The following is a 13241-nucleotide window of genomic DNA, read 5'->3' as shown; positions in this document are numbered from 1 at the left end:
CTAAAGTTCAAAAGAACACCATTTTAAAATTTTATCATATTTTTTTATCGATAATATGCATGTACATGTAAACATTCCATAAACCAATGTCATTACCTCTGAGAGCAGCTTCAAACTTATCCCTCTCCATTTCCATCGTTTGTTTCAAATCTTTGACCACTTGACTTTTACTTTGAAGCTTGCTTTCTTTCTTCTGTAAATCTTTCTCCAAGTTCTGAATGATCTCCCATCTTTTAGCATGTTCCTCTCGTAATCTCTTCATATCTTCCTGGACAAAACTGTCTTGTGGAACTCCATACAAAGACTAAAACAATAATTATTTAATTAATTCGTATTGTTTTTTGTTTAACCTAATGTATGGTAACAATGTCATTTGATTGATGGATTAATTGGTGTTTAATGTCCAGTGGCAAGCATTACATATATATTTGGAGATGGGCATGTTAATTAAGTATGACTGAGCAAAATCTGGTGTAAATGTTTGTTACTGGTATGGAGTCTACATTACTGTCTTTCCATCAGTGAATCCTCAGCTGATCAATGTTAATAAAATTATGGAGCTCTAATATTCACTAAAACCCAAGTATTTGAAGGAAATGCATTGAAATCAAGATGTCTATTGTACCGACGATAGCGCCTGCAATGCAATTTTCCATAAAATAAATATTTCAAATGTGTGTAAATCTTTAAAAAAATTAGCTTATTGGTGCTGACTTTCAACTAGTCCAGGACATAAACCTCTGATATAAGTTGGATCAAAATCTGGCAAGAATTGTACACATGATAGGGCTTACAATACCAGACAGATGCTCTGTATTTCTATGTCCTCCACAACATGTTGTGCTGGGGCCAATTATTGGTATAACAATCAACCTACCTGTCTTTGTTTTAGTGAATCTTCAGCAGCTCTAAGTTTTGTACTGGTTTCTAGGATCTGTTTTTCCAGTTCACTGATCTTTTCATTTTGTTGTTTAACAGTCTGACTGGCTTGTTGTAATTGGCTTCTTAAGTTCTGCTCCCTTTCCTGGCTCTAGAAAAACAAAGAAAAGCATTCTTTTCTAATTTAGAGTAAAATGTTGAGGAAGATGTACAAGTACGTCCTCAAAATTAAGACAGAATTAAAACTTTCTATTTCTTAGAATAACAGAGATGAAATATGCAGTATGGGCTTTGTTCATGGTTTAAGGCTGTACAGTGACATATAATTGTTAACTTCTGTGTCATTTAGTCTCTTGTGGAGAGTGCTCATACCACATTTTCTTTTTCATGTAGGAAAATAAAAGTATTTTAACATCATGACAAATAAAAGAAGCAGATATACCAGTATTGAAAATCAGTATTCAATAGGTACACTATAATTTATACTTTACCATGATGATGATTAATGTCTGCTGAACATAAGAAGCAGCAAATACCAATTGTATTCTTTGGTTTGAACCAGTCTGGGTGTGAACCCATAACCTCCACATATTTTCTATAACCAAAATATCTTTTTAGTTATTACAAATGTTTTCAGGAGCCAAAAGGCGGTATTTTGTAACAACCATTATTATCATATATATATTGAAAAAAAAACACCTACCCTGTTCAATTCTCTGTGAACTGTAGGACTAGTTACTGATGCCCTCTGTATTGATTCAGTATGTACCATGCGTCTGGGTGATGACATTACTCCATTATGTACTTCATTCTCTAACTGTTTAATCTTAAACTTAGCTTCTATTAATTGGTTTTCTACTTCAATTTTTTCTTTCCTTAGCTTTCTAGCACAGTGACTTTGACTTGTAGGACTCAAGCACTCATTTTCTCTGAACTGATTCAGATTTTCCTTTAAGTTCTCTATGATTTGTTCTTTGTTGTTAAGTTCATTACTTATTCTGACTAAATCACTTTCCACTTTAGTTAACTTATCTTTATGATGTTCTAATTTCTCAGACTTGCTCTTCAAGTCAGATTTTAATGTGTCTAATTCATGTGAAATTGTGACTGACCCATCACATTGAACTATTTCTTTAATTTTTTCTGCCTGCTGACAGATGAGTTTTTGTTGCTGAGAAATGGCCTGGTTGAGGTTTTTTATTTCTCTGTCAGACACTTCCATTTGAAACTTACATCCATCAATCTCAGTTTTAAGTTTACTTTTTTCTTTTTCAAGTTTTTCACATTTAGATTGTATTAGCTCTACTTCTTCCACTAATGCCTGCTTTTCGTTATCACATTTTTCAAAGCTTTTTATTTTCAGGTCCTGTTCCTGAATCAAACTCTCATGCTGTTTACATGTTTTTGACAAACAATCCATCTCTTTCAATGACTTTTCCGTCTTGCTTTTGTCCTGTTTTAGACTATCCAAGTCTTCTTGTAATTTTTGAAGTTCAACATTTTTAACTTCTAATTCATACTTAAGTTTGTCACATGATTCATTTTTTTCCAAATTTTCCTGTTGTAAACTGTCCACTTGTTTCTCCAGATTTTCTATTTCAACATTTTTGCTTTCCAAGTCTGATTTTAATTTATTTAAGAAACTTTTGTGTTCTTTTTCATGTGTAAAATTTTCTTTATCCTCATCTTTAACATTGTCAACATCAACCTCATCTTTCACACTTATAATTTCACTCTTTAAATATTCTATTTCCTTTTCAAGCTCTGCTATTCTTTCCTCACTCTCTAAGACCTCAGATTTTGCATTTTCATGCAGTGTCTTGTGCATGTGAAGTGCAGACTTGAGCTCAGCAATTTGTAACTTGGCCACATTGCGAGAACTGTGTTCATTATCACTTGTCTCAGACTGAGAACTACAACTTTCGAGTTCATTACACTTCATTTTAAGTTGATTTAAATCAATTTGTAAAGTTTGCTTTTCTTGATTAACACATTCAATTTGTTGTCTTAGTGAGTTATTTTCTGCCAAACATGCTTCATTTCTGTCCTTTAAATCTACTGTCATGTTTTCAAGTTCAGAACATGTTGCACCTAATTCTTCATGATCTTTTTCCAGACTTTCCTTTTCATTTCTTATATCATTGATTTGGCTGATCAATGTTTCACTTTCTATTTGAGCATTCTCAACCCTTTGATTTATTACTTTTTGCTCTGATTGCAGCTGGTTAGTCAAGTTCAAATTTTTGTTCAGTTGTGTTTGAAGTTCCACAAATCTTTTATCTTTTTCACAAACAGATTCTGATTTATTATCAATTTCTCTGCTTAATTCCTCAATTCTATTACACTTTTCTTCCAACTCAATCTTGAGCTGTGATATTTCCTGATCAAGTAAAGTGACCTTCTGTTTATGGTTCTCTTCTTTGCTCAACACACCATTTTTAAGCTCAGTAATTTGATCCTCCAGTTTTTGGACATATTCCCCATTTTCCTTTTGTTTTTTCTGTAGAACTTCAGACAAATCTTCTATTGTCCTTTGTTCCTCTATAATATCTTTTTCTAATGTCTCATTATCCTTTTGTAGACTTGACCTTGTTTCAATGTGTGCTTGCAGCTCCTCTCTCTCCTCTTCCAAATCACGTACGTCAGCTTCCAACATTTCTTTGGCAACTTTTATTTTATTAAGTTCATCATTCAATTCCATCAACTGAGTTGTTTTCTCCTTTGACAAACATTCAACTTCAGTGACCTTGCATTCTAATTCATTGACCTTGGTTTCAATGGCAACCTTACATTCTATCATGTCTGTAATTTCGATTGATTTCTCTTCCAACTGGAACTCTAAATCTTTACAGTTTTCAACCAATTTCTTCATTTCATTTCCATTTTCCAAGTTTGAATTTTTAGATTTTTCTAGTTCTTTCTTAAGGTGTTCAATCTCTTGTGACTTATTTTCACTCTCTGTTTTGATCTTTTCACACTCTTGTTTCAAGTCCCTCATCTTTTTACGAATATTTGTCAGTGAATCAGACGACGGACTGTCAGATGATTGCAGACTCTCAACAACAATTTCTTTGATTTCAGTATCCTTCTCTTGAATTTGATTGGTTGTTTGGTTAACCATTTCTCTGAGGCCGAAATTTACTGTTTCCATCTCTTCAAGTTTTTCTGTCAAATTTGTAATCTCAATACCTTTTCCAGAAAGTTCCTCTTTCAACTGTTGGACATATTTTTCTATTGAATTTGTTCTTTCTGATTTTTCCTTTATTTCCAGTCTACCATGTTCAAGATTCAATTCCAGTTTTGTTTTGGTTTCTTCTAAGTCTTTATTTACAGCATAAGCATCGAGAACATCCTGTTCCAACTTGTTCACTTTATCTTCTAAGACAGTCAAACATGAAACACTCTGTTGTAACAAGGTAATACTCTGTACACATTCATCTTTCTCTCTCTCAAGTCTGTCAGTATTGTCTTGAAGATCCTGTATTTTACTATATGCCTCATTTTTCTCTCTCTCTAGTCGCTCAATATCTTTTTGAAGAGATTCTATTTGACCGTCTGCAGTTACTTTCTCCTTTTCAAATTTATCAACTTCACTCTCAAGTGTTTCCACTTTATTTGTAGCTGTTAAATTTTCCTCTACTTTTGTGGCCATCTTTTTCTCAAGTTCTCCAAAATTATCCTGCAATTCTTTAAAGGAATTGTGAATGTCATCAAGTTCTTTTAATTCTAATTTTAATTTCTCCACTTGATCATCTGATTTCTTCCTTTCTTCAACTTCCTTTTCTAGCTGAGATTTCGTATCTTCCAACTCTCTCATTTTAGTTGTTAATTCCTCCAATTTAGTAACAGCTTCTTGTTTATGTTTTTGTTCAGCTTCTAGACGAGATTCAAGGTCTTCTGATGTAAGTCTAGCTATGTGCAATGCCGATTCTAACTCAGCCGTTACGGAGGAATTCTTCATGAATTCAGCCTGCAAGTCTTTGATTTGACGAGAAAGATTTTCCTTGAAGTGGTGGTTTCTCTCTTCACTTCCACAATTATTGGCATTACTTCTCAGTCTCCTTACAGGAGAGTCTATTCTGGTTTTTCTTGGAGATTCTGTTTCTCTCAGACATTGAGATGGAGATAGAACCTCCTTACATTTCTTTGAAGGTGAGTTCTTCATAGGACTCATCAGCTTACGTTCTGCTTTTAATTGGTGAATCTGTAAAATTATCATTTTCATTACATATAATTCTTATTTGTTACAATCATTTTTAATACCTAGATTTTTAATATTTCTATTCTCAATTTAGGTTGATGTAACTGAACTACTTGTTATATTGTTTATTTTCCTGGATATAAAATTTTGCAATTTCTATGGCGAAAATTGTATGTACGTTTTATCTTTTGTGCATTTTTATTGTCCCCGTTTCTGTTCTTTTTTTAGAGAAGTGGGTAAATTTGACAGGAGTGGATTTTTCATGATTTCATCTTAACACCTTGCCCAAATTTCCAATACAGTTCTACAGTACAGCTAGTCAATTTGTAGAAGAGAGAAGCTTGATAACATGATTATGATATACAAATCCATCCCACCTACAGAAAAATTTCTGACAATTTACTTTTAATTCCAATTGTCAATCGCATATTGATTCATTTTTTTTTTTCTATTTCAAGTATTCAATCAAATAAATGTTCATGTAAGCAAAATGGTGATCATCAGTCACTAAGATTATCTATGTATTTATATATTATATTTTATAGCTGACTATGCAGTATTTGTTGAAGGCCTTACAGTGACCTAAATTTGTTAACATCTATGTCATTTGGTCTCAGGTGGAGAGTTGTCTCATTGGCAATCATACCACATCTTCTTATGTATATGTAAATGTCCTTTATTGGTTGATGTCTTCAATCATTCACATACATTTGAACAGATCTTTAAATACAAATGTATCTGGATATTAGTTGAAATGTTACAAATGAAAATAAAGCTTAATATTCTTATTGGGGCTCTTTATAGCTTGCTGTTCTATGCAAGCCAAGGTTCAGTGTTGAAGACCGTACTTTGACCTATACTGCTTTATTTCTTTCAAATACTGACTTAAATGGAGTGTTGTCTCACTGACACTCATACCACATCTTTTTTTTTTCTAATCAAATTTAGTTGTATGTCTTTTGAATTATTTGAAATATAACTTTGTTTTGTGTAACAATTTGTGAAAAAATTTCCATTTCAAAATGAACTTTTGCAAATTTTTACAGCATAGGTATTTGAGCTTTCTGATCTTACAAATCTTAGTGTGCTCTACTCTTTCAGTGATTTTAATTGTAAGTACTATTATCTTTAAGTTAACCTGTGTTTTAAGATTACTGATTTCTGCCTTGTAACCATTAATGAGTGCATGTTCTCTTTTAAAACTTTCATCTTCTTCCCTAGCAAACTTATTCTTCCATCCAGTTATTTCTTCGTCTTTCTGCTTCAAAGTTTCTTCCAGGAACAAACAACAATTCTTCTGGTTTTTCAACTTCTCTAAGAAATTCAAATAACCAATCAAATATAAACTCATATACATGTATATAAGTCTGTTTCACTCTAACAACTGTTTGTATACATACATTATCAATGACCACTGAAGTGTTGGAATAGATAATGTTTTCTAGTGGTTTATTGAAACTTTACCGTATAGTTCCTACCATACATCTTAGATTATTCCTCAGCTTTTGGTGTGGTTCTAGTTGCTCAGTTTTAAGTTTATTATATATGTGTAGTGTTTTGTGAACTAGTTTGTCTTTTCATACTTATGTTTTGAGTTGACTATATATGTGTAGTGTTTTGTGAACTAATTTGTCTTTTCATCCTTTTATGTCACTCTTTTTTAGACTTAGTTAACAAATATTTCCAAATAAAGTAGCACCAATATTAAAAATTTATCAGAGCTTTGTCATTCTCTAAATAATTCATTTCAGCAGAATCTCTTTTCCTACATCCACATTCCATCCTAAACAGGAATAGAATAACAGCTGTCTATTAAAACTAATAACCTTTGAGATTTTGTTTTGATTTGACTGATTGTCAGAGCCTTTACTAAAAAAAACACTATATGAGTTGTTTCATTGTATAATTTTCTACTTTCAATATTTAACAGCTGTCAAAACATTTAGGTGTGTTACTTTGACAGAAGTACATTCATAACTACACTTTTTTGTGATTGTAACTGTTACCCCATATCTGACAATGTATTATGGATTTATAAATATTCATCAATTGATAAAAAAATATACATTTGTGGAAGAAGTTCTTTGACACATTTTTTTAACATGATTTTGATATCCAACATTGAGTCGTTTTTTGTTTTTGTACCTCTTTTTTTCTTATTGGATTTTGGTTTTGCATGCTGCTCAGTGTACTGTTCTGTTTTTGTTCTGTTTTTGTTGTGATTCCTGTTATTAAATAAGTTCTATTTACAGAACTAGTGTTGCCCATAACAGTTTTATGCCAGCAAGTACTTAATTACCAATTAATTTTCCTTTGTAAATAATTGTTCTTTTGCAAGAGTTGTGCTCGATATTTATAGTATAACTAATCGCCGTATTTAAATATCAAAAAATAAGACAACGCGTGACCGAACGACGCATGGATTAAACGAGTGCGCAGCACGAGTTTAATCCATAGCGGCGTTCGGTCACAAGTTGTCTTATTTTTGATATTCAAATACGGCGATTAGTTATACTTTTTATTACATTGTCAAATGGCTTTTTTTTATGAAATTAATGTAGGAAATGTAAGGAACTATATGTTTTTCCTACGCATTTACAATTTGTTTTGATCCGACGTTATCGACGTCTTGACAACGCCTATTGTTGTATGACGTCAGAGAGTGAAATAACCACGTTTATTTCACATGTGAAATTATCGGTTTTTATTTAACTGGGAAATCAATGTAATTCATTGCAACCAATGTAATAATATTTATTGGAAAAAATTTTAGTGAAAATACTTCTCATTTCCCAATCTTTTAAAATGTATTTTTGAAGTTACAATCATTAAATACTTTTCACAAGCATTAGCCAATTCTTTTTTGTTGTTGTATTGAAGTTAGTTCTGTTGTCAAATCTAACCTTAGATACAAAACATCATGAAACCCAGGGAAGTCAATTGGAAATTTTTACTGCAGGTTGTTGTCAGATTGTTACATAATGTATAAATAACACAATTTCCCCTGGGTACCATACAATATATATACAAGAGTGCACACACTGAAATGTCTCGCCTTCTTTATATAATTACTAATCATTGATATTATGTTGATAGTCTTAAGTATAAAGCTTTAACAACTGCCACATAAACTTAACATAAACCAAGATAGCTAAACAAAGACAAATTAACCATGAAAATGAGGTCAAGGTCAGATGAATTATGCCAGGCAGACATGTAAAGCTAAAAATACTTCCATACAATAAATATAGTTGACCTATTATTTATAGTTTAAGAAAAACAGACCAAAACACAAATACTTAACACTGTGCAATGAACCGTGAAATTGAGGTCACGGGACTTACATATAGATCATAAAATATTTCCATACACCAAATATAATTGACCTTTGGCATATAATATTAGATAAAAAGACCAAAACTCAAAAACTTAACTTTGACCACTGAACCATGAAAATGAGGTCAAGGTCAGATGACATCTGCCCGCTAGACATGTACACCTTACAATCATTCCATACAACAAATATAGTAGACTTATTGCACAAAGTATGGGAAAAATAGACCAAAACACAAAAACTTAACTATAACCACTGAACCATGAAAATGAGGTCAAGGTCAGATGACACCTGCCAGTTGGACATGTACACCTTACAGTCCTTCCATACACCGAATATACTAGCCCTATTGCTTATAGTATCTGAGATATGGACTTGACCACCAAAACTTAACCTTGTTCATTGATCCATGAAATGAGGTCGAGGTCAAGTGAAAACTGTCTGACGGGCATGAGGACCTTGCAAGGTACGCACATACCAAATATAGTTATCCTATAACTTATAATAAGAGAGGATTCAACATTACAAAAATTCTGAACTTTTTTTTCAAGTGGTCACTGAACCATGAAAATGAGGTCAAGGACATTGGACATGTGACTGACAGAAACTTCGTAACATGAGGCATCTATATACAAAGTATGAAGCATCCAGGTCTTCTACCTTCTAAAATATAAAGCTTTTAAGGAGTTAGCTAACGCCGCCGCCGTAGCCGCTGGATCCCTATCCCTATGTCGAGCTTTCTGCAACAAAAGTTGCAGGCTCGACAATAAATGATAGTCCTTTTATGTAGTTAACTATTATGTTCAGACCATTTTTTTTTTGCTTTTTATTCCTTCAGACATCATACTTTAAAACTTCTAAAATGTTGGTCTCCCGAATACCATGAGAAAGCTTTTTGTTACTAACACGGGGTTTTCAGGTTGACAGTCCCAAACAATTCCATTCTTGAATTTCTTCCAGTGGCTAGTGTTTCTGCACTGGCATGAATTGAATGATACAATCTGTTGGTAACATATCAGATCACAAACTATATAATTGTACTATAACTTAAACTGCCATGCTCTCAGGCAAAGATATGTAGGCCCCTTTTTGATTTTATTGTACTGAAATGTTTATAATTTGGGATTTCCAAACTTTGGACAGATCTGATGAAGGTGCTGTCGACATGAAAATCGGAATCTTCTGTTTTCTAAGTAAATTTGTTTCTAAGCCTATGTGTATCATCTGATGTAATTATAAGTTGCTGACCAAATATAAAGTCATTCTGTTCAGTAGTATCTGATGAAAGTGTGACCAAAAAAACAGACATTCTTATGTTGTACTGTTACACTACTGTCCCAAGTTAGGGGGAGGTTTGAGACAACTCTCACATGCTTAACCCTGCCACATTCTGCATGTATGTCTGCCTGTCCCAAGTCAGTGGTTGTCATTTGTCTCTTTTGCAATCAAACCACATCTTCTTTTTTTCTATAGACAGACACACAAATGGTTAGACGAACACGCTGAATGCAATATATATTCACCATCTTTAAATGATTTCTGTTTTTAGTGTTTGTTGGTATTTCAACCCCTTTCAAAGACCCCCTTGAATTATTAAGTATATATATTAATTGTATTTTAAAGCCAAACCTGACAAACACATGGACATGCTAGGCTGCACATCAGTAACTTGAACAGACTCACCTGAAATGAGAAAAATTCAGGTGAAAGTTTATAGATACATAGTGAGAGAAGCATGCCAATGTGTCTGCCAGGATCACTGAGGACAATACCTACAATGGGAAAGTGTAGTGTGGATAAGCTAGGATGAAGGTATTTCGTAGCTTCAAAAGCCGCAACTACCTGAACAACGTAGTTGTAGGAAAGGTGATATATAAAACTATACAGGTAAAATCGTTGAGTATAAAATTTTATTAGAGAAATATACATCATCACAGTGATTCAGCACCTGGCAGACAACACATTGGTGCAACATAATACCACAAAATATTATTGAAAATACATACAAGCTTTCAAAGAAAGTTTGTAAAAGTCAACAGTGGTAGGGGTTACGAGCCTCTAAAAATCAATAATTTATGAAATTCTAGGGGTTTTCATAACAGAAATAATGATGTCATATGCATTTGCTTTGATGGTCATAGACAATCTTATATAAAATCTTAGACCAGAATTATAGATTTGGTCACTAATCAAAGACAAAGGTATTATATATGAACTACCAAGGTGGTAAAGAGTTTTATACTTTATATTAGCCATCACTGCATATAAAGCAGTTTTTTCGTATATACAAAAAGGTCCCTGTTTTCTTTTCTCTATCTGAAAGGTTCAATACTATACCCAAATACAAGTTCCATTTTTTAGAGGTTGATGTTTTGATTTACCAAATTTGGTCAAAGGCTTAAATTTTTGTATGTTGATTAAAGACAGATGAATTTGTTTTGAAAACTTAAAGCAATAATATATAAAGGCATCAGTAGTTATCTGTGGTCAGTGTCATATTAGAACATCAGCTGTGCATCAATGGATGTTTATATTAAAAAAAATATAAACCATATTACATATATATATGATATCTTCATGTCATGACGACGACTCTAAACAAATGTGAGGTTTAAAATGATAAATAAATGATAAAATAAAATTCAAATAAAAACAAAATAAAATAACAAAAGCTGACCGATCATCTTATGACCAGCAGCTACTACTAATAAACACATGTGTAAAATGAACGGAGCCTTATTTACCCAGAAAAACATAAAAATTGTAACTGTAAATAATACATTATTTGCATAATATAATTCTGTCATGTCATTCAAAGAAGTTTGCACAATTTATGCCAATAACTTTAAACAGATATAAATAAGACCTGTTTCTGAAAGATCTATTAAAACAGACTGACAATTTTTATGGCTTAAAAAATAATTAAACAATGAAATTTGGGGGTCAGTTTGGAATTTTGATGCAAAAAATCTGTCTAGCTTCTGTGAAAATCAAGGAAATTATCAAAAACTTCAAGTGAAATGGCTACTTTTAAATGAAAACGAGTCTTTCATCATAGTAATACTGTGGATTCATTATTATTCATTGGTATCAATATTGTTGGTTTCATGGGTACAGGTGAACTACGAATTCAAATGTTGAATGAACTTAAATTTCTATTAGGTTGTTTGCAGACTTTGGAAAAACATTGAAATCACATTTTCATCATTTATAAAAAGGCAAAACTTCTGCAATCCACAAAAATAAATGAATCCACAGTATAAAAAAATGATAAATAGTAACTGTGTATTAAATGCTAATGACTACTGGGATTATTTTGTCAGACACAACATTATGAGAAACACCTGATTATCTTAGGACTATTTCATTGATTTTCTTAGTTTTTCAGCAATAAGACTCTTTAGTAAAATCTAACAGAAAATCAAACACAGCATGCCTAGTAAAAACATTCAATTTCTGGTCCTCAGATTATATTTCAAACCTGAATGTTTCCCTGACAACCTAGCTAACTTCTGTTTGACAGAATTACTGACTCGTCTTCGTTTACTTGTGTTCAGACGATCACGGGATCTGTCACCAAGTTTACGTTTGACCAACTTTACATTTTCTTTGTCCTTAACTATTCTGTCATTAACTGTTTTTTTCACAATCTGTCGACTACGTCTAGACTCAGCTATAGGCGAGTTTCTAAGCCTTAGTAGGCTAGTTTTAGTATGATGTGCAGTCAGTTTGTTCTGTAAGGGAGTCAGTACCACTTGTAACACACGACTGCTGTTATGTAACGGTCTGTTGATTATGAATTCCTGACTAGAATGACGCATGCTCAGTGGGGGACACAGATTACCTTGGGAGGAAGGAACATTGTCAATACCTTCTAACTCAGAGTTTTCAGACTCCAGTTTAATAATCTGTTCATCTTTCTTTATTAGTCTTTCTTCAGCAGTGGTTACAGCATTTGTACTTTCTTCCAATGCTGTCTGAAGCTCTGATATCAAAGTTTGCTGGAAAAATAATAAATCATGTAAATGTAAAGTAAAACTTTTTAAGTCGAAAAAGGAAATGACTTTAAAACCAGACAGTACCTGCTAATATGTTTAACCTGCCATTTTCTGTATGAGCCAGTCCCATGTCAGGAGACTGTAATTCAGTGGTTGTCTTTTGTTGCTGTCTTACATATTTATTTTTAGTTCATTATTTTGTACAAAAATGAGGCCATTAGTTTGTTCGTTTTAATAAATTGTTTACATTTATCATTTTGGGGCTTTTGATTGCTAAATAAGTGGTATACATGGGCTTTGCTCACTGTTGAAGGCCATACAAAGACCTAAAGTTGTTAATTTCTTCGTCACTTTTGTCTCTTGTGAAGAGTACCCTCATTGTCAATCATACCACATCTTTTTTATAGCTTACTTTTCATGACACTTGTTATTGCAACAGGCTTGGGATTGTGATAACATTTCCTGCTCAGAAAATGGTGACAGATTTTGGCATCACAAATACTGCATTAATGTTTCAAATATAGTATCAAAAGTCTAAGAATGTTTCAAAAAAAAAATTGCACTTTACAAGACAGAAATTGATCATTAAACTTAAAATGAGGACAAAATATTCTACAGATAATATAACTACACAAAAAAAGTGCCTGATTTGTCGTTGGAAATTAAGAGGAATCTTGTACTATGACACTTAGTTCTTGCTCTGAGGAAAGACCATACTCTTCTTAAAAATGAATGAAAAAAATTAACAATTCTTTCCCAAAAGGTAGGTGAATTGGATTTTTATTCTATAATCTTATTTGAAGGTGAACATAGTCCATTCTCTCTTTTA

General features: G+C 32.5%; 1 protein-coding gene across 5 annotated transcripts in view; it reads right to left on the bottom strand.

The window, feature by feature from the left end:
- LOC139500028 (kinesin-like protein KIF20B) overlaps nt 1-13241 on the bottom strand; it is a 55031-nt gene that overhangs the window by 17599 nt on the left and 24191 nt on the right. For 4 of the 5 annotated variants that reach the window (XM_071288724.1, XM_071288725.1, XM_071288727.1 and 1 more), the window contains exons 19-24: nt 12286-12415; nt 10044-10097; nt 6219-6394; nt 1583-5083; nt 878-1030; nt 97-304 (exon numbers count right to left, since the gene is read on the bottom strand). In XM_071288724.1, coding sequence (XP_071144825.1) covers nt 97-304; nt 878-1030; nt 1583-5083; nt 6219-6394; nt 10044-10097; nt 12286-12415 — 4222 coding nt within the window. The remainder of the gene's footprint in view (nt 1-96; nt 305-877; nt 1031-1582; nt 5084-6218; nt 6395-10043; nt 10098-12285; nt 12416-13241) is intronic. The other variant, XM_071288726.1, reaches the window with a different exon arrangement.

This window comes from Mytilus edulis, chromosome 13, assembly GCF_963676685.1.
Source record: "Mytilus edulis chromosome 13, xbMytEdul2.2, whole genome shotgun sequence".
NCBI classification, from domain to species: Eukaryota; Metazoa; Mollusca; class Bivalvia; order Mytilida; family Mytilidae; genus Mytilus; species Mytilus edulis.
The sequence above is the reverse complement of the archived record's forward strand: the minus strand, read 5'-3'. Positions and strand labels throughout refer to the sequence as shown.